This window comes from Haliaeetus albicilla, chromosome 9 (genome assembly GCF_947461875.1).
Source record: "Haliaeetus albicilla chromosome 9, bHalAlb1.1, whole genome shotgun sequence".
Lineage (NCBI taxonomy): Eukaryota > Metazoa > Chordata > Aves > Accipitriformes > Accipitridae > Haliaeetus > Haliaeetus albicilla.
Window position 1 is genome coordinate 18,607,198 of NC_091491.1, and position 23,408 is coordinate 18,630,605.

Here is a 23,408-nt window from a genome sequence, read left to right on the forward strand (position 1 = left end):
CCATCAAATGTAATCTCAGTTAGTACCTCCTCTCAAGTAAAGGTCTGAGCAAATGGATATATTTGTTACTTTCTGTCAATGGATGCATTATAATTGTACCCATTGTTACACTTGTATTTTAGTGGTCATCCTCTGCAATGTAAGTCATGGATCACTCTGTCCTGCTTTAAAAGTGACAGGAATTACTATATACTGAAATAAGTATTAGTCACAAATGTTAATGATTTGGATGGAGAATTTGCCTCTGCTCTCCTAGACTGATAATAGCCCTCTTGTATTGAAGATGAAGACAACTCTCACAGCAATATTTCAGATGGAGAGTGTGTGTGTATGTGCATGTATATGTGTGTCTGTGTGCATCACCCCTTGTAATTTACACACATATAGGCAGGTTAATCAGGAATTACCTGGCTGCCATTAATTCCAGTTTCCATTACTGTCAAAGACTCATTAACGCTTCAGGGACTCTGTCTTTTAATTGTTCAGATACTTTGCTTACTAAGCAGTTCTACCTTTCCCTTTAGATCTCCTTAAGCCTCTTCCAGGCAAAATGCATTCCCTCCTTAAAAACAGTGAGAGTTCATTTGACACTTTGTTTCCTTACTAACATGTCTTCACTGACACAATAGCTATGAATGATCCAAACCTCACTCCATTTTTCAGTTAATAGTGTTTTCAGGCTAATTCTTTAATCTTCTGATATGTGAACTAGCTCTTAGTTCAGTCTCACCAGTTATTTGCTTTTGATACAGAGATGGATAGCTCCTGTACTCTCATCTGGTATCATGTTCTTTCCCATATTGCAGCATTTTTTTCTCTGTGAAGACTGCCAATTGCCATGCACTATGCAGCATTTTTGGTTTAAGAAGGTACAAGATAACTGTCTGGTGTAAGAAATTTCCAATCCTGATGATTTGCCATACACTCTGCAGCTTAACTCAGTATCAGGAAACAACTTAATGTTTTTTAGATGGAAGCCATTGCAGAAATAAAATAGATTAATTTCCATTCTTCCTTAGTATCAAAACTATTATTAGAAAATTTGTCTCTGGCCATCGTACTCTCTGCCTCAGTGGAAAATTCACTTCAGTCAAAGCATTTTACTTTCTGTGGACAAAATTAAGAGTTCATGGTTACCTCAGTTGAAAAGTATTTGTCTACAGGTACCTCAGTTCCTCTGAAAGCCAGACCTTCACAGAGGTGTTTTATATGTGAATTTATGCTTCTAAGATAGCTGTGTTTTTAAAGCCATTTAAAAACTCAAGTAATTTTTTTTAATATTTTTTCAAGAATAAATATTCGCACCATTGCCTACAGTACCAATTCTACATGTATATATAACCCAGGGGTTCTTACAACCACATGTGTAATCATACAAACTTGTTGTTTTGCATATTAAGTGAGACATTAGCAGCCCTCTTTAAGTTTTTAATGAAGAGGTGTGTATTCTGGTATTACTTGGAGAGTTGTTACTCAGGTAGTATGAGTTGCTATAGATGTTACTATAAGATCTAAGCTGACATTGTAGGATTGTCATTTTAGCTCCAGCTCAATATTGGCTTGGTTTAATTTATGCTACAAGAAGTTCATTAGCTAAACACTGACAGTCTTCTTCAGCCAGTTTTGCAAGAAAGCAGTTCCCACCCAACACTGAAATGTTCTGTTTGGCTGTTCTTTATACTTTTTGTTGCTATTTAGAAAGCTGCAGCACCAGTGCACAGAAATCCCACTGTACAGGATGACTTTGATATTTAGAAGATTGAAAGCCAAGATTCCACACACTCACAGGGTGCCAAAGATCAATACACTGTTAAAATACCTGCATCTTATCTGCTTGCCTGACAGTTGAGCATGCTTAAAGATCACATTAGTATACCACATCGTCTATATTAGATGACAAACAACTGATAAACACATTTTTAAAACAGCTGCATGTTACAGTCATTCCTTAGTTTTAGGCAAAACCTGCAATATCCACAGTCATTATTCAGCTAAATATGGTACATTCAAGACATGGTCCCATGCAACAGCAATCTTATAGCTGCATACAACAAGACCAATGCTTCTGCAGGTAACAAGGTACGTTTTCAGTGAGACAACATTCTGACTTTCCAAGTGAATGTCCACTCAGCAGGGTCCCTGCCTCTAGGTAGTCAGCATAGGTTCACCTGAAATCAGAACTTTGTTTAGAAATCTCTGTTACAGTTTCACTAGAAGGGGAAAAGGAACTGACCCTCAGAGCAGAGTAACTGACCATTATTTTAGTGCTCATTTGACAGGTATCTTAGAGGTGCTAAGACTGAGACTAACAAAGATTAGCCCAGCTAAAAGGCTGATGGTCATCAAAAAGGAACAAACCCACCAAGTTTAGGGGGGAACCTAACCTTTCAAGATAGGTGAATACCTAGTGAAACAGATGCAAGACCTAAAAGTACTACAAATGTGGTGTTTGATTTCTTAAATCAGAACAAAAATCCTTCAGAGAAACACATATATTGTGAACAAACTATTCAGACTGATTCATGTAAATGCAAGCTTGGCATATTGTTCAAAGAGAGAACTAGCAAAGTCAAGTTCAGATCCAAAGTCTAAGCTGGTTGGGCTGCAAAAACTAATCAAGCAGATGACACAGATTTCTGAGCAGAATTAAACAAAAGTTGTGGCCAACGAGAGAGAGAAATGGATGACGCTTTGAACACTGAATCTGATACAAATTTAGGATGTTCTACAGCTGTGCAATACTGTTTCTTATGACAGCATCTGCAGGGCTCCCAAAAGCTCTGCCTGCAACTGGCGACTGCAGCAATCACCGCTCAGGCGTATACTGGCCTTTTAAAGTGGCCAGGAATTTTTTAGCTGGTATTAGTGGCCTGGAGCTTTGGTTCAGAGAGAACAATAGGCATACTATTTTAGAGGCATTAAAGGTATTAGCGGCAAATCTGCATCATGCCTTGTTTACCACTGTACCAGTGGTATTAGACAGGAATTGAAAATGACTGCAACAGGCTGCTTGTTTTGAAATGCTCCACGCTATAAGTGAAAACATGATCCTTATTGTGGCCATCATTATAAAAGACAGCAGTATTAATCAGTATTTTCTGGTTTTGAAATTAAAGAAAACAACAATATAGTTCCATAAACTTTACTGTTGCACTTCTCAAAAACTGATGATGGCTTATCTGAGCCATTTATATGATTTTTCATTTAATAAGGAGTTACACTTTGATTTCTGCACATTTTCTGTGAAAACCAAATATTTTCACACCAAATGAACAGACATGTAGAATATTTTCATTAGAGAATTATTTAAATTAGTAAGAAGAACCAGCAGCTAAAACCAACACAGTTGTGCATCTGTAACAATCTCAGTATCTTTCCATTTCACTTGGCCAACCCAAAGATAAACATATTAAGCCTTTAAATGGATTCTTATGGGAGATAAAAATCTTGACTGGCCAAGATATTACAGGATATCTCTGCTGACACATCCTCACAAGATCCGATGTGCATGCAGTTTTGTGTTTACTCTGAACACGCAGTGAAAGGAACTGTGATACCGTCACACAGTTACACATCATAAACTCATGGTTCTGTGCTACAAAAGCCTTGCAGCCAGACACAAAGGAGGATAGGTGGGGGGTCCCAAGCTCTTCTCTACCAACTCTGCCCCACAGTCCTGCACCCAGCAGGACCTAGCTCCCTCCTAGATATCCAGAGACAGATTTATGCTATTCCCACTTCTGCCTGCTCCTCCCATCATCAGCAGCATTGATGCAACTTCCAGAGGAGGACAAGAGGCACCACAGTAACTCTCCCATAGTGTTAGCAGCATTTATCCCAAAGCCAAGGGCAGGTTTATTAGCTGTTTGGCCCAGGCTACTTTTTCTTTCCAGTCAGGTGAGGGTGATACTTTTAAAGTTCCCAGCTGTGGTTATGGGGATCTTAGGAGCTAAAATCCTATTGAGAAACATGGCTAAGATCTCAGACTGTATTTCAAGCTACTTGGGTCATTCTAGCATGACCCAAATCACAAGAATATCAGAGTACAGCATGGTGCACAGGACCTGTAAAATACAGCCTTAGATATACTGTGTTTTGGCCAACTTTCAGTTAAGAGCTTTCTATTTCGAGAAAACTTCACAGAAAACAATGAAGAAACTAATTAAAACAGTCTTAATTTTACCTCCATTTTGGACAAAGTTTGACTGACTTAGCTGACTGTTAGATTTAAGTCAATGAATGCAAAATGAAACTCATAGACATAAACTGACACTTGCCAGTATCTCAAACTGAAATAATCTTCAGAATGAGTCCAGTAATCACCATAGTATGGTTGACAGCTACCAGTTTTAGTCAGTCCTGTTTTTCTCAAATACTAGTGTCTTAACGCTATTGTAGATGTCTGATACTTATGTAAGAAAAATACTCTTTTAAGTACTGAGAAGTATGTACTCTCACACCTTAAATTAAGGTATTTACATACACTTTAGCAGCATGTTTTATGCTAAAATTTTTCAAAGTCAAGGCTTGTCATGGATAAAACAGCAATGCAAGTATGATGCATCAAGAGCCATATCCCAGTAACAGAGAAAAACCTTTGTATTGTATTTTTTCTGTCCCTCGCTTTTACCTCCCAAAGAATGCAGTGTTTAGGGTAACAAAGTAACTCAGAAAAAGCTAAGTAGATATTTTAAACCCAAATGCAGGCAATTTTTAAGACCAGCTCCACACAATCTCCCTAAGGAAGGTTGCCAAAAATGAGGCCCACCTTCTAAGTAGAAGTGCTACTGGTTTTCTATGAACCATCAGGTGGTTGCAGGTGCTAATTGTAGCTACATGTTTTAGGACCAAAATTAAACCTTTTCTCACATTTCTTTCGAACAGCAGTTGGTCTCCACAGAGCAACTCTGAGTTGATACTTACTGCTGACTTGACACTACGGCTGCAATCTTGCAGCATACTTTACCAAGAAGTAGTTTGGCATGCAAATGTGTAAGTGACAACATAATGGGAAACTGGAATTCAGCTGATTACAGTTATTCTATTCCTTAAGTATTCTTCTAAGTTAGCATAATTCTCTATTGAGCTTCAAATTCTGACATTTTAGATCACGGAATAATCCAATATTCACTAATCCGATTAAACTTTGGTTTCCTTTGACCTACACTTCTCCAAATCATCTATACATTTCACAGTGCACGCTTCTAATGAAACCTGCAGCACACACTCCAGTTGCAACACTACTGTGCCATAATTCTGAGCAAGGTGAAAACCACAGCTGGGACTCAGATCTTACACAGCTATTTCAGTCCAATAGCAGGCAGTAGCAGGACCTCAGTCATAAAACTGTAGATTCACAGAAAATGAAACTGTCCCCACGGAGTTACATACCCATCACTGAAGATTAGATTTTTGGTCTGGCTGTTTTAATAATATGAAATGTAAACTTATACTTATTGGCAACATTTTGTAGTTTATTTTGTATCTAAAATGTTTTCAATGATGATAGTGTTCAATTGCTCAATTTAGCATGTTTAAAATAGAACAAACACTTCAGGAAAATGTAATAAAAATGAGTTATAATCTGATTTTGTCTCTTAAAATGCATCTTTCACTGCTAACAACTCCCTGGTTGAAGGATGTGGCTTACACCATAAATTTTATGGTTTTTCATTGTATAAGGATCTCTCAACATAAATCCACAACAAGTGTTTCCTTTTTATTGTAGCAGAAAATAACCACTTTCTACAAATCAAATGTTAACATAGCAAAGCAAACTGCAAACCTGGTAAGTGTACTTACTGGCTGGGCATCAATTCTCAAGAAAACTACTTTCTACATTCCTGTACAAAGACTTCAAACCTAAGTTTCTTTCTTGTCAAAACAAAACTAAACCAAGCAAACTCCCACACTCAGGAAAAGTTTGAAATTGCTTACCTTGAAGAAGCTCCGAAGAAAATACATTATGCTTAGCATTTTGGAAGGTTTAAAATGAAGAATTGTTCAATCTTTAGAACATCCAAGGCCTGGGTGAATTCCTACACTCCTGCTGTGTCTTTAGTTACATGTCTTCTTGTTGCTATTTTGGACGGTCTTAGTACAAGGGAAGCATATGAGCCATGCCAGAAGCTTATGCTAAGGAGTTGCATAACAATTAGGGCTTATCTGTGCTGCGCTGTACAGTACAGCAGTGCAAACAGGTTTGTTCACAGTTTACTAGCCCCAGAACACTTCTACTAGGCATGCCCAGAATGATGCCATTGTATTTGCTAAAGAAACTAAAGCTATTTGTGTGTGCTTCTAAAAGAACTGGAACTACAAAGGACAGCACATGTTCCCTTACCTCCCCCCCCAGCTTTTGCTTTTGCCTACTGCAAGTTCAATCAGTATTACGCTTACTGCAGCATTTAAAAGGAAAGGCTCCCACACTATGAGCTTTCTAGCTACTATCTTTAAAGGTAAGGAAAAATTGCAGAACTGGTCTTTTGAAGTACAGAAGAGTAAATGCAATTTCAGTTTCTTCTTTTTTCTCACTTAACATTAAAGTCCCTTAAAGATTATCTGTGCTTCAGTAACATTCAGCAGCACAGAGATGCAACTTATGCCACGTAGTATAGAATCTATCAACATTTAGTGGCCAGGACTGAGAGTTACAGGTAGTCTGCTCACAGCGCACTCAGAATTAAAGACAACAACTACAGAGTGCAAGCAAGTTCTCAGAGAGGGCTCAATCTGCATTACAGCAACTGTAAGGCACAGCCTGATACTGCATGCTTTCTTTTTTTTTTTAATCAAACTATGGCTTATATTTGAACTATTCAAACCACCCACTGTTAAAATCTTTACACCAGGAAGAGGTATTTTAGGGAGGTGCTCCAGAGTAGCTTCTGATGCTCCATGCTGCTGGCCACAGGGAAGGAAAACACAGATGTGCAGTGCACCCAGCACAGCAAGGTGGGAGGAGGGACACAATGCCACACTGTGGCTGATGCCCCATCACTCGACCAAGACTAACACCAGCTCTAACATGAAACATACTCTTTCACTCGCTCTGTGAAATAGGTGATCTGTGTGCCATCAACCCCCCAGTAACCACATCCCTGACTTGCCTTGGATTTGCAATACTGCAAACCCCTTTATACATTCCAGCAGCCATTCTTCTTAGTCTATTTCAAATAGAAATATTATTGTTTTGGTAGTACATGTAGATAAGACGTTTATGCTTAAATCAAATATTTTAGAGCAGGAAGACATATTTTACAACATACACAATTTTTCTGTCATTGGGGGAACTGCGTAAGTTTACACAGTCATAAGAAAGGGCACACCTAAATTGTTAGAAACCAGGCCAATAATTTCTAAATTGCAACATAAGGTGCAAATGCAATAGTCTGTGGTATGACCTGCCAAATGACAATACTACTTCAATGAAGTTTGGTCCTGCCATCTCTTATGATTTCACGGATAGAAGAGTGTCGTGGTTTAACCCCAGCCAGCAACTAAGCACCACGCAGCCACTCACTCACTCCCCCCCATCCAGTGGGATGGGGGAGAAAATCAGGAAAAGAAGTAAAACTCCTGGGTTGAGATAAGAATGATTTAATAGAACAGAAAAGAAGAAACTAATAATGATAATGATAACACTAATAAAATGACAACAGTAGTAATAAAAGGATTGAAATGTACAAATGATGCGCAGGACAATTGCTCACCACCCGCCGACCGACACCCAGCCAGTCCCCGAGCGGCGAAACCCTGCCCCCCACTTCCCAGTTCCTAAACTAGATGGGACGTCACATGGTATGGAATACACTGTTGGCCAGTTTGGGTCAGGTGCCCTGGCTGGGCATGAGAAGCTGAAAAATCCTTGACTATAGTCTAAACACTACTGAGCAACAACTGAAAACATCAGTGTTATCAACATTCTTCACATACTGAACTCAAAACATAGCACTGTACCAGCTACTAGGAAGACAGTTAACTATATCCCAGCTGAAACCAGGACAAAGAGTGTTTTCCCTTAAATCTTAGTTCTAAAAGACATACATATGTCTATTATATACATACAACAATCTTTTAAAGTAAACTTCTGGCCCACAATTTGGGCAGAAACCTGCAGATAAAAATTCTAAAAAGTCTCAAAACAATTAAAAATCCAATGTTAGTTTTAAAAAAATCTCCTTTGAGGGAAATGGGCCTGGCTCATGAGTTTTCAAGGCTTTTATTTGTTAATTCTTAAGTTTACATTATTTTGAAGGATTACTTTTCATTACTTATTCTGAAAATACTGTCATTCTTTTAAACCCTGCTTATTCAAGAAATTGCAGGCAGACACATTTCCTGCATGCCTCTCCTGGTATTGACTCAATGGGCTATGCTCACAAGGTTCAGCTGAAGCATTCTTTGCCCAAGCCCTGACGTCAGACTCTTTGAGCAGAAGGAAATGCCCACTAAGACAAGTCAGCTCTGCAGTGCCTTGGCATTTATTTTTCACAGATTAAAAGGAAAATAAAGCTTTATTCACATATGAATTAAGGGTTTTTTTAATAAGAATCAACCTATGCATGTGAAAAGCCAGATTTTTGCTGCCTGATTTTTATCTACAAGTATTTCTAATTTCTACAGAACTGCCCGTGTTGCAAACAACATGCCAGAAGCAGGTCACTGACACTGGCTGGGGGGTTGCCCCAAGAACCTGACTCCCCTTTCAGTTGCTTATCTTTTCTGAAATTAAGGTTAAAGCTCAACTGCCTATCACTCACCCTATTCTTCCACGCTTCACTTGTTTGTGGGCTAGAAATAAGGATGTTCCTTTGCTGTAAATCAGCTGAGATCTTTCCCTCAGACTGGTACATTTCTTGGACTGGTTGACTTCACCACATAGCATGTGCAAGTTGCACAGTATTCCCTTAATCCTGCAATTCCTTAAAGACAACACTACTATTACTGGAACTCTGCTGTTCAAAACTTCAGAAAAATTGCAAGAAACTTTCTAGAAATCAGGCCTTTGTGAGTATGCATCTTAACATATCATTATAGAGCTACATAATTCCTTTTCCATTACTGAAAAATACAGGTTGTATCAGGTGCCTGTGCCCAGGAGCTGGCAGCAGGGCTGTGGGGTCTCTGTGAGGAGAGGCTAAGGCTGCCCCGGTAGCAGCCAGTTCCAACCATGCCAGGGCACAGGGCAGAAGAGAGCACAGCTGGGCCAGTCAGAGGAGCTGGCAGTGCCCCTGTGACAGTGCTTAAGAAAGGGCCAAACGCTGTCCGGCAGCGAGGGGTGAGAGACAAGGTGTGAGAACCAGCCCTGCAGGCAGCAGGCTCACACACAGCAGGAGGTGCTGCCAGCACCTGGGCAGAGACTCCCCTGTGGAGCCTGGGGAGCCCATGCTGGAGCAGGTTTATCCTGAAGGAACCACAGTCCATGGGAAGGACCCACACTGGAGCAGGGAGGAGGAGTATGAGGAGGAAGAAATGGCAGAGAGGGATTGTCACGGGCTGACTGCAACCCCTCATTCCCAATCCCCTTCCACCAGTCAGGGGAGAGGTGGAGGAGTCAGGAATGAAGGATTGAACTTCAACCTTAGGGGGAAAAGAGGAGAGGTGGGGGGAAGGCGTTTCAGCTTTTGTCTTTGTTTCTCACCATCTAACTCTATTTTAATTGGCAATAGATTAAATTAATTTTCCTAAAGTTGAGTCTGTTTTGCCCATGATGGTAATTGGTAAGTGTCTTTATCTCAACCCATGAGCTTTTTCATCTTATTTTCTCCCCCTGCCTGTTGAGGAGGGGGAGCAAGAGAGCGGCTGGGTGAGTGTCTGGCAGGCGGCCAATGTCAACCCACCACACGTGCACTATGACTGCAAACAGACCTAACAGCATTAAAGAGAATCTGCAACCTGAATTAATTTGTGTTATGATATGTGCAAACATCTAAAATATCTCCCTTCTCACTTTATCCTACATCTAATGAAGAAGTCCCTAACAGTGACTTTGATTTGTAGGTCTGTAAAAAGCTTTCTGATGCCCAAAATTTTGCATTTTCTAAAACATCAGCCTACTGCATTTTTTCATAGCTAACTTTTCACTGTTGTTACCCCTCCCCTTAAAAGCAAACAATGGGTTTCCAGGAGTTCACTACTCCCAAGTCTGTTTTCAGAGTTAAGGAGTTTATCACTTAACATAAACTTCACTTGCAAAACTGCGGTGACCATTTTTTCAGTGTATGATTCTGAGATTCCATTTGGTCAATGAGGATTTATTCTCTTTGGTACAGGTATAGAGCTGTTAATCCTCATGTGCCCAAGGCCAGCCACTGTTGACATTTTTCTTACTGATACACTACCTAAATCTACATGCCTTTTTTGCTTTTTAAAGAACAGCAGCTGAAAACTGTCACTGATTCATAGAACAAAATATCAATTTTGCCTTTTGCTACCACAGTCAAAAATTACTGTTTAAACTGACACTGCCTTCAGCAGATCAGGCACTATCGGGTGCCTGAACCAAAAACATCTGATAAAAAGTTAGGTACCAAAACCTTGCAGAGCACTGAGACTAGTATTGTCTAAAGGCAGACAAGTGGCACTGAAACTCCACTACTGTACTAGTGGAAGGCTTTTCTTCCCATGATTTCAACTATTTGACTACTTCATGTACCATTCACTTGGGTTAGCTTAACATAGTTGGGTATTATGTAGATTGTATCATGTTGGCTTCCAAACCAACTAAATGTTAGAAAATATGTTGATTTCATTCCAGTTTTATGGCTGCAAAGGTCAAACTTGAGAAGTCTTGTGCATAGTGCAGAGCTTAAAGTGAAGATGGGGACTGGACATGCCTTCTCACCTCTTCTGAGAGCATCATGTTCTTCTGTAAGATTCCTCCAAGGAACAACAATTTTGCCCTATGTTATATTCCCCTGAGAGTACAAAGCCTAGAGATTTCATTGTTTTCATGTCAGTAAAGACATAATCATCCTCTGTTTAAAAAGGCATTGATTATGGCTCAGTGGAACATTAATTTATATCCCCATACTCTCATATTTTGAAATACTCCAATTTGAAACAAAAAGCTCCAACAATGAAGACTTTAAGCTGTCACCCTGACCTGGGCAGTAAGGGACATGCTGCAGGCAGCCATAACTAACTGCTTGAGCAAGATGACTTAAGTGACCAAACAGGTATTCTAATTTCTGAATGATCATGTCAGACACTTTCATCTCCAGTGTAATTGCTTATTTGCCCTTAGGCAGTTCATTTGATTACCATTATCATAAAAATATACCTCTTGATGCAGCCTAACATGTTGGTTCAAGTACTCTTCAAATCCTTCTGAATTTCCCTCCTGTAGTCAAAGCCTTTAAGTTTTCTGTCTTCATAGAAGGTAAGAGATTCTGGGCTTATAATGGGAAACTGCACCTTTGGGAGCTGAGATAGGTATTTCTGTGCTTTACCACAGCCTCAGCTCTCAGCTGGGTAAACATTTGTGCTGCTAAGCCAGAAATCTCTGTGCACCTACACTGGCCACCATTGCCCAACAAAATCCCATTACTTCTGGACATCAGCAAACAGCAACTAAGTTAGAACTTCTCAGGTTATGCTTTACATGACAGGACAGTTTAAGAGCTGGTTTTAATTATGAGCTTCTAAAGAAAAATAATAAAGAAAATCTGAGCAGCAAAAGCCATGGATCGAACCCTGGGAGGAATTTGGTCAGTAATGGCACCAGCACTGATTTCTGTCAAGCATGTGCAGGGAGTCAATGGTGCTAGCACAAGGAGAAGAAATGTCGCTGCTGTCACCACATGCTCAGTCCCCTACCCACAGGCAGATGAAGATATTTTTACTCCAGTTTGACACCTCCATTCAAGACTGAGTCCAGACTGTGAGACACAGCAGCCTTGCTATGAATCTTGCAAGGTTAATTCAGAGCTGGTCAGATCTCCAAAGTTCTCTTCTAGACTAGAGGCATAGGTAACACAGAATTAGATGCCTGGTAGCCTAGTCCGATAGGGAGCTCTTGCTATGGGTTTAGAAAATACCTTATTTGTGTTCATTTAAAAATCCCCTGCGGTAAAGATCTGAAAAACAACTGGGTAATAGTTGCCTTTGACCCTAATAAAGCCAGTGAAATGAATTCCAAACAGAATTTCTAGAAAGAATTTATTGTATCCAGAGAAAGTCCAGAGTGGGAGTACTGAGGTCCCAAACTACAATTCTGCCCTGAAATATGCTCAGTACAACTCAGACAAATGGGAACTTCAATGCAGTGCAGAAGTAAGCTCCTGTGATTTTTTTCCTGTGCCTGGAGAGAAGTCCTACTGGTAGTAAGCTAGTTAGAAGTAGCATGACTGGCTTCTCCACCTACTATTCTCCACAATCTCCAGGCCAGGTGGATGTCAGAGGGGAGCTATCACACACAGATGATGAAAATGACAGAGCATAATGATGTAGACTTCCACTATTTTTGTTCTTAAAGTTATTCAGAAACTCACGACAACTGTCTCAAAGTTACAAACATTATTTCAGATTCAAGTCTGCCATTAAAAACTCCACCATCTGGTTGAAAATATTACCGTGATGCAAATGACATTCCAAGCCACCACTCTCAACATACCCTACACTAGACATAAACCCCATTTTCATGTCTTTGCATCAGCCCCAGATACACAGAAGGTCCTGGCACCCTCAATAAGGAGAGATGCAGTGATACCAGAAAAAATGCTAATGCTACAATGTCAAGCCATTAGGTGCACGGACAGAAAGAGACATAAACCAGGACTAGGTATTATCAATCTGATGGAAGACTGAAAATTAAAACAGCCAATATCAAGGCTATTAAAAAATTGCTTTCAGGTCAGAGTCCTTGTCCCACTTTGAGGGCCTGACTCTACTGGAACAGATCAAAGCAGGCCTCTGGGGCGATCCGATAAGACAGGGAATAAGACAATACTCTTTAATTAGGTGATAGATTCTGGTTATGACAATGATACTGTTTCATGGACTCATGACATGCAGATTTCTAATCCAGAAAGTTTAATGTGTGTAGCAGAGGCAGAGCACTTTGTGGAGAGGTTTGTCTGTAGGAAAAGCTCTTTGGAAACCATTCCAGGAATAGACAGTGCACATACAACAGAGAAATTCCCACGAACTGCTGTCTCCCTCTTTGATGAGAACCCACAGCTGATCAGTGGTGAGTGAGAAAGTCTAGAGCTTTCTTCTCAAGCAGGTGACATCACAAGGTTAGTTATTTGAGATGGGGCCAGTTCTTCAGTCAAGAACTAATTCGAAACTGAGAAAAAAACAAAGTACTTCTACTCTTGGTACAATTATTCATTTGATTAACATATAAATGCTGTTCTTGTTAACCAACATGTTTGCAACCAAGGCGTTGTTCGCAATAGTATGCTTTCACTGGTAGCACAACTAATTATATGGTGCATACATAGACTATAGCTACACAATACACAATAGATTGTATAGCCACAGACAAAGTATGCCATTATTGTCATATATTGCTACACTTTACAGTGGAAAATATTAAATGCAGATCAAGCCTTTGAGCCTGTAAGCACACAGTGCAAAGTGGTGTGTATACAGGCATAAGAAGCAGTATTCCTCTGTACTCCTTTAACAGAATGATGACAAACTTGCTTCCCTGCTTCGTCCCTTGTTGATCTGGCAGCACTCCTTCTTCTAGGAAATCATGGCATACATTTCCTGCACTATCTTCAACATCCATTCACTGTTTATGCCCTCTTGCATATGTTTTTCCTGCAGTATTGTACTATCTATATGATTTCCTGGGGTTTCTGATTTTCACTTCTCCATGTTAGCTTTAGCTCTTCTGAGCAGGTCATTTTTCTCACAAATAACTTTAAAATCTTGTCTTGCAATCAGTTTGTTCTATAGGAAAGAACTCAACAGTTTGTTCTATTGACACAGAATCCAAGTGATACATGTTCAAGTCCCCTGCTTCTAGTTTCCACCCTTCTACAGAACTAGGTGGATTTCTAAGAACTGGGCACATCCCACCTCTCAGCTGCACACTTGTTGGTTGGCATTGGTACTTACCCACCACTGGAAAACCCAGGTGTGGCTCAGCCTCTACCAATAGCTCTTTTCCTGGAGACTCACCAGACACAAATGGTCCAATAAAGGTGAGAAAGTATCAGATTAAAATAAGAAAGTATGCCTCTCTTTCCTAGCATGGCATGGCACTTGGCAAGAATTAAAGACACATAATTACTAGCATTAATTCCTTCCAGCAACTTACTACCAGTTGTTATGCAAGCCATGACCTGGTATTCGAGTCATACTACAGATGGCAAATAGCAACACCTCCATGGGCAGGTGTCAGAAGCCCCCAAAATCACATTAACTTAAGTATTTTTCAATTCTGAACTCATCAGGCAGGAGAACAGTCTCAAGCAACTCTCATTAGTTCATGTCACAGAACCGTAATGCACCGTGTTCAGTGCAAATGACTGAGACAGGAGAAAGGAAGATTACAACCGGAACAACAGAAGCTGCTGTAAGCTTGAACTGCAATGTGCAGCAAGAAGGGAGGATGAAGTTCACAGACTACCAGGTTAGCTTGCTCCTGGGGCCATCATTTCCTCAGTTCTGTATTCAAGATCAAATTAATGAATTTGTGAAACAAAAATAAAGCTTTGTTAGTGGATTAAGCTGAACAATTGCTGTTACAGCTGCAGAACTGATAGTGCACTAGACCATCTGTTGGAATCTCTGGCTCAGGCACCAAAACCTCATGCTATTTATCTTTGAGCTGTTCCAAGGATTAACTGTGTATGTATTGACTCTGCAGTTGGTATCTATTAAATTAATACCAAAGAATTCAACCTCAGCCACTACTCAGTACCATAACACTTGCAATGTATTTCTTAATGGGGGACATAACTGGTACCGGAGGTGCATCTCGACTGCTGATTTTCAGCTTGCTGTGTCCCAAAGCATTTGTGCATCCACTGGAGTGATATGGTTGGGGACTGCAGAAGTTCATGTTGCACTTGGAGTATTAACAAGGAATGCCTATACGGAACGGAAAGAGACTAACCGTAACCATATAAGTGCTGCTAATCTTTCATCCCACCAGGAATTTTACTCTTCCTCTATTTCCTCTCTGGGACATGTTCATGTTAGATTAATCTTAGAAAACTGAACATATCTGTTAAAATCAAATACTCAGGCCTCTACTCAGCCTTTATAATACTGGCCTGCTTTATATGCCAGTAGAGTTATATGCCATTATACTGATGCTGCAATAATAATAAAGATGAGACTACATGCACTTCAGCACAATCTGTACAAGTCCACTGGGAAACTCAGGATGATATCAGGCAGCTGCACTTTCATGGCTATTATTTATTCCAGGTAGGATAAAGCTACCCTATATAGCCCACCTCTGTTGTAGCTGCAATGCATACAGGCCCTTTGAACGATCTCTGCAAAAGGCACAGCCTAGGGATATTGACCTGGTTCTACACAGCTCTGGTTTTCAAGGTGGCTAAGAAAAGCCAGGACATGTACAAATTAAAACAAGTGGAGAGCTGTTGCTGTGTGGCACCCAGCCCTATGGAAGGAACAGAGACACATATAGTTGCCAATTTCTGCCCAGGTGCAAACACCATTAGCCTGGTCCCCATACTATAAGAAGCAAAATACAGTTTTGACCTAGTTACCTTCCTCATTTTAGCTTTCAGCCTTTCTCCACTCTGGAAAACAGTAAGGAACAGAAATGTTTTCCAAAGTGAATCAAAACTCTTCACATAATCCCAGTTCAAATGGCTAGGGCTTTAAGAACTAATGTAGAATCATAGAATCATATAATCATTTAGGTTGGAAAAGACCTTCAAGATCATTGACTCCAACCATCAACCATGCCCACTAAACCATGTCCCAAAGTGCCTTGTCTACGCGCTTTTTGAATACCTCCAGGGATGGTGACTCAACCACTTCCCAGGGCAGCCTGTTCCAATGCCTGACAACCCTTTCAGCAAAGAAATTTTTCCTAATATCCAACCTAAACTTCCCCTGCCACAACTTCAGGCCATTTCCTCTCGTCCTATCTCCAGCCACCTGACAGAAGAGACCAGCACCCACCTCACTACAACCTCCTTTCAGGTAGTTGTAGAGACCAATAAGGTCTCCCCTCAGCCTCCTTTTCTCCAGACTAAACAACCCCAGTTCCCTCAGCCGCTTCTCATAAGACTTGTGCTCCAGGCCCCTCAACAACTTGGTTGCGCTTCTCTGGACACACTCCAGCACCTCAATGTCTTTCCTGCAGTGAGGGGCCCAAAACTGAACACAGTACTCGAGGTACGATCTCACCAGTGCTGAGTACAGGGGAACAATCACTTTCCTTGTCCTGCTGGCCACACTATTTCTGATGCAGGCCAGGATGCCGTTGGCCTTCTTGGCCACCTGGGCACACTGCTGGCTCATATTCAGCCAGCTGTCAACCAGCACACCCAGGTCTTTTTCTGCCAGGCAGCTTTCCAGCCACTCTTCCCCAAGCCTGTAGTGCTGCATGGGGTCGCTGTGACCGAAATGCAGGACCGCGCACTTGGCCTTGTTGAATATCATACAGTTGGCCTCAGCCCATCGATCCAGCCTGTCCAGATCCCTCTGTAGAGCCTTTCTACCCTCAAGCAGATCAATGCTCCTGCCCAACTTGGTGTCATCTGCAAACTTACTGAAGGTGCCCTCGATCCCCTCATCTAGATCATTGATAAAGATATTAAACAAAACTGGCCCCAGTACTGAGCCCTGGGGAACACACCTTGTCACCTGCCACCAATTGGATTTAACTCCATTTACCACAACCCTCTGGGCTTTTCCATCCAACCAGTTTTTCACCCAGCAAAGAGTACACTTGTCTAAGCCATAAGACACCAGCTTCTCAAGGAGTATGCTGTGAGAGACAGTGCCAAAGGCCTTACTGAAGTCAGGGTAGACAACATCCACAGCCTTTCCCTCATCCACTAGGCAGGTCACCTGGTCATAGAAGGAGATCAGGTTGGTCAAGCAGGACCTACCTTTCATGAACCCATGCTGACTGGGCCTGATCCCCTGGTTGTCCTGAACATGCCACGTGAGCGCACTCAAGATGAACCATTCCATAATCTTCCCCAGTACCAAGGTCAAGCTGACAGGCCTGTAGTTCCCTGGATCCTCCCTCTGACTCTTCTTGTAAATGGAGTTTAAGTCTAACTACTGCAAAGTCTTGCGATACTTCACAGTTCTCCATACCTTAGAAGGTTCAGCACATGCTGCTTTCGAGGGGGCAAGAGTCACGGGTAGCCACTCCCTCCTCATGCAGGTCATGCTCTCTGATGACAGGCAAGGCTTTATCATGGAGTCCCAGTGAATTCCGCAAAGACCTGCTTCCTGCCTGCTGCTACGCCTACGAATTAATGTGGAGAGGTGTGCACTGACCATGTAATGCTTCCAGGTAAATTATGAACTACAAGCTAATGGAAGCATCTCTGCATGTTTATGGATAGAACTTGGACAAGCAGAGTCACCCAAAACCAGATACATCCATTCCTGCTTATATTTCAGAACAACGGGTTCATCACAGTGCCAAGACTATCACACAATCCTAAACTGCTAAGCTGCACACTGAGTATGCAGTTGCCCCAGAACATCTGTCATACAATGTCTCTATATACTCAGCTTTTGCAGTGTAGGAATTTTGTTAGTTTTGTCTTCTTTTATTGTCACTTGCATTTTACTGAGATCATGAGGCCTTGTCATTGTATTCTTAATTCTGCCTGCTGAAGTCCAACAGATATTTGCACTTGTTGAATGCCAAGCACAAAGCAATAGACAAAATGGCATTCCTGACCCACAGCTGGCAATCACTGCCTTTCCAGTTATTTGTGTTGTTGAGTTTTATGTAGATTATTTTCAGTTTGGTAAAATATTGTTAAATTTGGATGAACAGAAAGAGTTTGGGTGATCATAAGAATTTATGTTCCTAACTATGTCTATTCACAGTCAGATCTTTTTAGATTCATGCATCTGAGATATTTCAGATAGTAATTTTTCACATACACCATGGGTCAAGTGACATTCCAGTCACTGGCCAAATACCCAAGCTTGTCACACTGATTTTAAGAGAGGGATAAAATCTTGCCCAAGGCAGCTGCAATTGCCAGAAAACAGAATGTTCACTAATGGATGTATACAGCTACAAACTTGGCTACTTAAAATTTTAATCTCCCCCTGCAAAACTTGAAAGCTTCTAAAGCTTTCCTCACCACCTTGAATGGAGGCAATTATTACGCCTAGAGGGCCAGAAACATTGATTCTTTCTTCTGGATGCTACAGGACTCCCAACTATTTGCTCACTCTTTAATGGCAAGGCAGAGTAAGATATGACTTATGTTCACTGTTATGTTCTGCTATCAACGCATTGAACAACCAGTCCAGAAGAGTCCAAATGGCAGGATGTCCCAACAAACAATGAGGGAGAATTGAAAAGGGATACCATAACCAGGTAACTACCATTTCTTTCCTCTGAGGTAAGCAGTTCTACAATAATGGTGGATTTCAACATAGCAGGGGAGAAAAAACAACACAGTAACTTGCTAAGTTTACCAACTGATTATTCTCACTGAGATGCACATACCACAGAATTCCACTTACAGAGTCATAAGTTTTCCAAGAACAGAGTTCTTGTGCTTGAAGAGCTCAGGAATAACTCAGGGAAAAGGTTTGGAACAATAAAAGCTAAAAATATGATTAAATTCTCCAACCTATAAAACACTTCATTTTTTGGCTTCCCAAAAGAGCTACAATAATTGCATTGTAATTCTGAGACCTTCTCATACCAACTTTCCATGACAAGAAATGGAAAATCTGAGAAAAGATGACAGTGAGATAAAAGTAAAATACGTACAATGTCTACAGAGAGGAAAATTGAATCTGGATGATCTAAGCAATGGAGAAAGTCAGAGACACAAAGAATTATACACTTGAATGAACTCACATTCACCAGGCTGTTTTGTCTGCACAGTCCAAAGAACCCAGACACTAATGCCAGTAAAAAAATGGGTGATGAGACTCTCTGGCTAAACACCCTGAACAGCAGCACTTTGTTAGAAAAAAAGCTGAAGATCTGGCAAATCTGTGTTCTAAAATGGGCCAAGTGTAGAAGATTTGCTGCATTTTATTTTTGCCAAACTGTTATTGAATGTTTTAGGTCCCTTTGAGAGTTCAAGGCATCAGGAAAAGAAATTCAACCACATTATCTCATGAAGAATAGTTTTTAAATATTTTTACAATAATGGGCCAAATTTTACAGTGTGTATATAAGACAATGTGAATATTTTGGCTTGCCTTTGCCTATGCACTAATGCAGTACTATGTACTTGCAAGTTCAAGCTTGCACACACCCATCTATAAGTACTAAGCCTGCTTTGATCATTACTTCCGCTCCCGTCCACGGCACCAGGCCTGTCTTGCAGAAGTAACCTGCAAAAATCTCTTTCCAATCAGCAGTAAAAGCATGGAAGATGGATATAAGGGTGTATTGGGTCTGGCTGAGATGGAGTTAATTCTCCCCATAGCACCCCTTGTAGTGCTGTGCTCTGCACTGGTAGCTAGAAAGGTGTTGATAACACACCAGTGTTTTGGCTACTTCTGAGCAGTGCTGGCACAGCATCAAGGCTGTCTCTCCAACATTTTCACTCACCTCAATGGCAGACTGGGGCTGGGCAAGAACGTGGGAGGGGACATAGCCAGAACAGCTGACCTAACCTAACCAAACAGATATTCCATACTATATGACGTCAGCTCACCTATAAAAGCTAAGTAATACAAAGGGAGAATGCTTCCCCAAAAGGTGCAGTTCAGGAAAGAAATGGAAATGTTTCTAACTGGGAAGATGTCACTGCATCCCAATCTTTATGTTGTTTGTGTATGCCTGCCATTAGTAATTGGACTGCAAGCCAGCTTGATTGTCTATGATTTAGCAGTAAATCAAGGCAGGACATGAAGCTTTCTTCTGAGTCATTAAGGGTTAGCTACTAGTTTAATAGCCTGCCAGATGCTCTGTTTGGCTCACCACAAAACCAGTTCTTTTCTACAATATATGGTACAGACTAAAAAAGGTTCCAAGAAAACACTCCTGTGCTTGCAGAAGATATCAAATTAGAAGAGCGGGTTTTCTCAGGCTGTCAGCTGTATACGAAACCATATTGGAAACAGCACTCCACTGACTTACAGAATATGTCATTCCTTATGTCCTTTCAGTCTTTGCTGTTTAATCACTGGGCTTCATATCACACATACGAAAGCTCAGGTGAGTCACCAACATCAAGAAAAACAAGAGTAAACCTGTCATATCCCATCTGCTCCATGCGCACAAAACCAGTTGCACAGCTCCAGGACAGTGAAAGCCATAGAGTGTCATGGAAACTTCCTTTTTGCTGTATTCTCCTGTCGTGGTTTAACCCCAGCCAGCAACTAAGCACCACGCAGCCGCTCACTCACTCCCCCCCATCCAGTGGGATGGGGGAGAAAATCAGGAAAAGAAGCAAAACTCCTGGGTTGAGATAAGAACGATTTAATAGAACAGAAAAGAAGAGACTAATAATGATAATGATAACACTAATAAAATGACAACAGTAGTAATAAAAGGATTGAAATGTACAAATGATGCACAGGGCAATCGCTCACCACCCGCCGACCGACACCCAGCCAGTCCCCAAGCGGCGAAAAAAAACCCTGCCCCCCCCACTTCCCAGTTCCTAAACTAGATGGGACGTCACATGGTATGGAATACACTGTTGGCCAGTTTGGGTCAGGTGCCCTGGCTGGGCATGAGAAGCTGAAAAATCCTTGACTGTAGTCTAAACACTACTGAGCAACAACTGAAAACATCAGTGTTATCAACATTCTTCACATACTGAACTCAAAACATAGCACTGTACCAGCTACTAGGAAGACAGCTAACTACATCCCAGCTGAAACCAGGACATCTCCCTTTGCCATCTTTCCTTCAGTGCAAATTAATGTTAACAGTATTTTCTTGCTTTTTTCTCACCTGAGCTATGTGCTGTTTTTTAGGAAAATCTCACCCCAACAATCTTTTCCACAAATAGAAGTTCACTTTAGTTTACACTTCCTAGGACAGTGTTGATACATCAGGAAAGTAGCATGCTGCTTCATGTCTTGCCAAGACTATGCCAGCTATTTAATAATACTTAAAACTCTTCTACCAACCATTGTGCTGCACTACTGTACAGTAGAAAATAAAGGCTTCCATATACTTGACCTAAGCCATGCAAGATGAAATGAAATCTAGATACTTCCATTTCAGACTGGGAAAACTGATTCTGATTTGCAAATCGACCAAGGTCGTACATCCACCTAGAAAAACATCTGTCTCCTCTAACTGTCTCACTAAATTAAATACTTTCCAATCATCTAATGCTAGGATCCCTTCCTCAAGTAAACAAATCCATTTTAGCTGTGGACAACTCTTTCCTTGCTCTAAATCTGCTATTTTGTTTGAAATTTTCAAGCAACTACATCTCCATGCTCAGATGATATCTCCAAGTAAGTAACTCAGTATACCTATTTTCTAATGAAGGCAACATTAAAGGAGCAGTAAAGCTATCTGTATTACACATTTGTATACCCTAATCATTTTTATGTCAGCACCAAGAGCACAGCTTTTTACAAGGCTTTTTATTCTCCTACCAGTAGTTCAAACCACACACGAGACTGATTTGCTCCCATTTTAACTCTATGCAAGCCTTATCTTAAGTAATAGCACTTGTGCTTCTGCTTCCAGAGATCCCAGGTTTTGTAGGTAATATCCACTTGAACAACGACTAGGAAAATGAGGATTGAAAAACAATCTAATTTCCTCCACAATCTTTTCTATATCACATAAGCCTATGTGACACATCTCATCTTTGAGCTATTGCTGAAGCCCATGCCTTCCACTTCCCGCAAATCAGTGAGAGGGATATGAGGATATCAGATATGGTTTCAGCAAACATAAATTTTCATATAAGGTTCCACTGATAACCAGCATTACCCCAGGAAAATTTGCTTGCTTAGGGAACCCTAAATATAAATGAAAGCATAGTTTCCATATGAATCCTAACGTTGGTAAACCAGAAATATCCATGGTGGGTTTGAATTAATACCTAATTTCTTTTTGCAAGGAGAGGAATTTGTAGAGGCTGTAACTATCAGCCAAAATTTTCAAACAGAAGTACTAAACACAGGCTCTTAAATCTATGCTAAGCAGTTGATCATCTCAACTGTCATTTCACAGTTTGCTTTTAAGACCCCTATTTTCAAACAGGGGTCAGGACTCATTAAATGTTTAGGATTTTAGATATGATGTGCAGCTTTCATCAGGAACAGTCTCCTACTCCATTCTTGAGATGCCAGAAATATCAAATAGTCCTTCTGAGCTCAAGGGATTCTCAATGCTGTTTGCAAGATCTGAACTTGCTTGTAAGTCAGCACCTTCCAGATCAGGTAAAGGAAGTGAGCTGAAGCTGTTCAGCTTCTGAAATACTGAGGTCCTCATCTTCCCAAATACTTGTTATACCTTTCCAACAAGAAAGGATCATCAGCTCCCAAGTTAAAAGCAAACAGAAATTACTTCATTACATTGAAAACCCCACACTTAAGATTGTTCATAAGTATGCAACTCACTTTCAGCTAGAAGCCTTCTATTGTAACTGGTTTCACTTACACACAAGCTTGTTTTACTACTTAATTTCCCAGGGAGCAAGCAGAAACATTTAATATCCAGGATGTTTGAAGAATGGTATTCTCTCAGACAGGAACTCTATGAAACCAGTTTTACCTTTCTGTCTTTTCAGGGGTAAGTATGTACTGGGTGTTGTCTGATGTTCCTGTTCTTGTTATGAGAACACAGCGAAGGGGATACATTTATGCATCTGCAGCATGAAATTCCAGAGTTTGGCAGAATAGTTCACATGTATTAAACTGACAGAGAAAATTGCATGCTGTTTAAATTTCACTCAAATGAAGAGACTGCATATTAATCACTTTAAATTGGTGCTTGCTAGAAAAGGACATAAGCTGTCAAACAGGCCACTGACAACATTGGCTAGCAAGCTTTCCTCTTAACTCGACTTGGAATTAAGTTAATAGGTTTATTTTTCATGTTCAGTTGTGTTCTAAATTGGGCTTCTTCTCGACTTAAGCCTCCCCCCAAGATTCCTGCACAGAACCACACACAAGTACAGATACAGTCCTTTGACTTGCTCCTCCCTAAACAAAGCAATTTGTCTCATATGATGAGTCAGTTTTAGCTACAAAGGAAACATTTGCAATGAGTGATGTGTGAACTCCTTCATGGGCAGCCTTGGGAAGGAAGGGAACCTGGC

The 23,408-nt window shown here is 40.8% G+C and overlaps 1 protein-coding gene across 1 annotated transcript in view; it reads right to left on the reverse strand.

Annotated features, from left to right (window-relative positions):
• The window catches only part of ARHGEF4 (Rho guanine nucleotide exchange factor 4), a 191,203-nt gene extending 185,050 nt beyond the window's left edge, over positions 1-6,153 (reverse strand). The window contains 1 exon segment of the mRNA XM_069791974.1: positions 5,938-6,153. Within this exon segment, the coding sequence (XP_069648075.1) occupies positions 5,938-5,976 (39 nt within the window). The 5' untranslated portion in view covers positions 5,977-6,153.
• Positions 6,154-23,408: the final 17,255 nt, after the last annotated feature.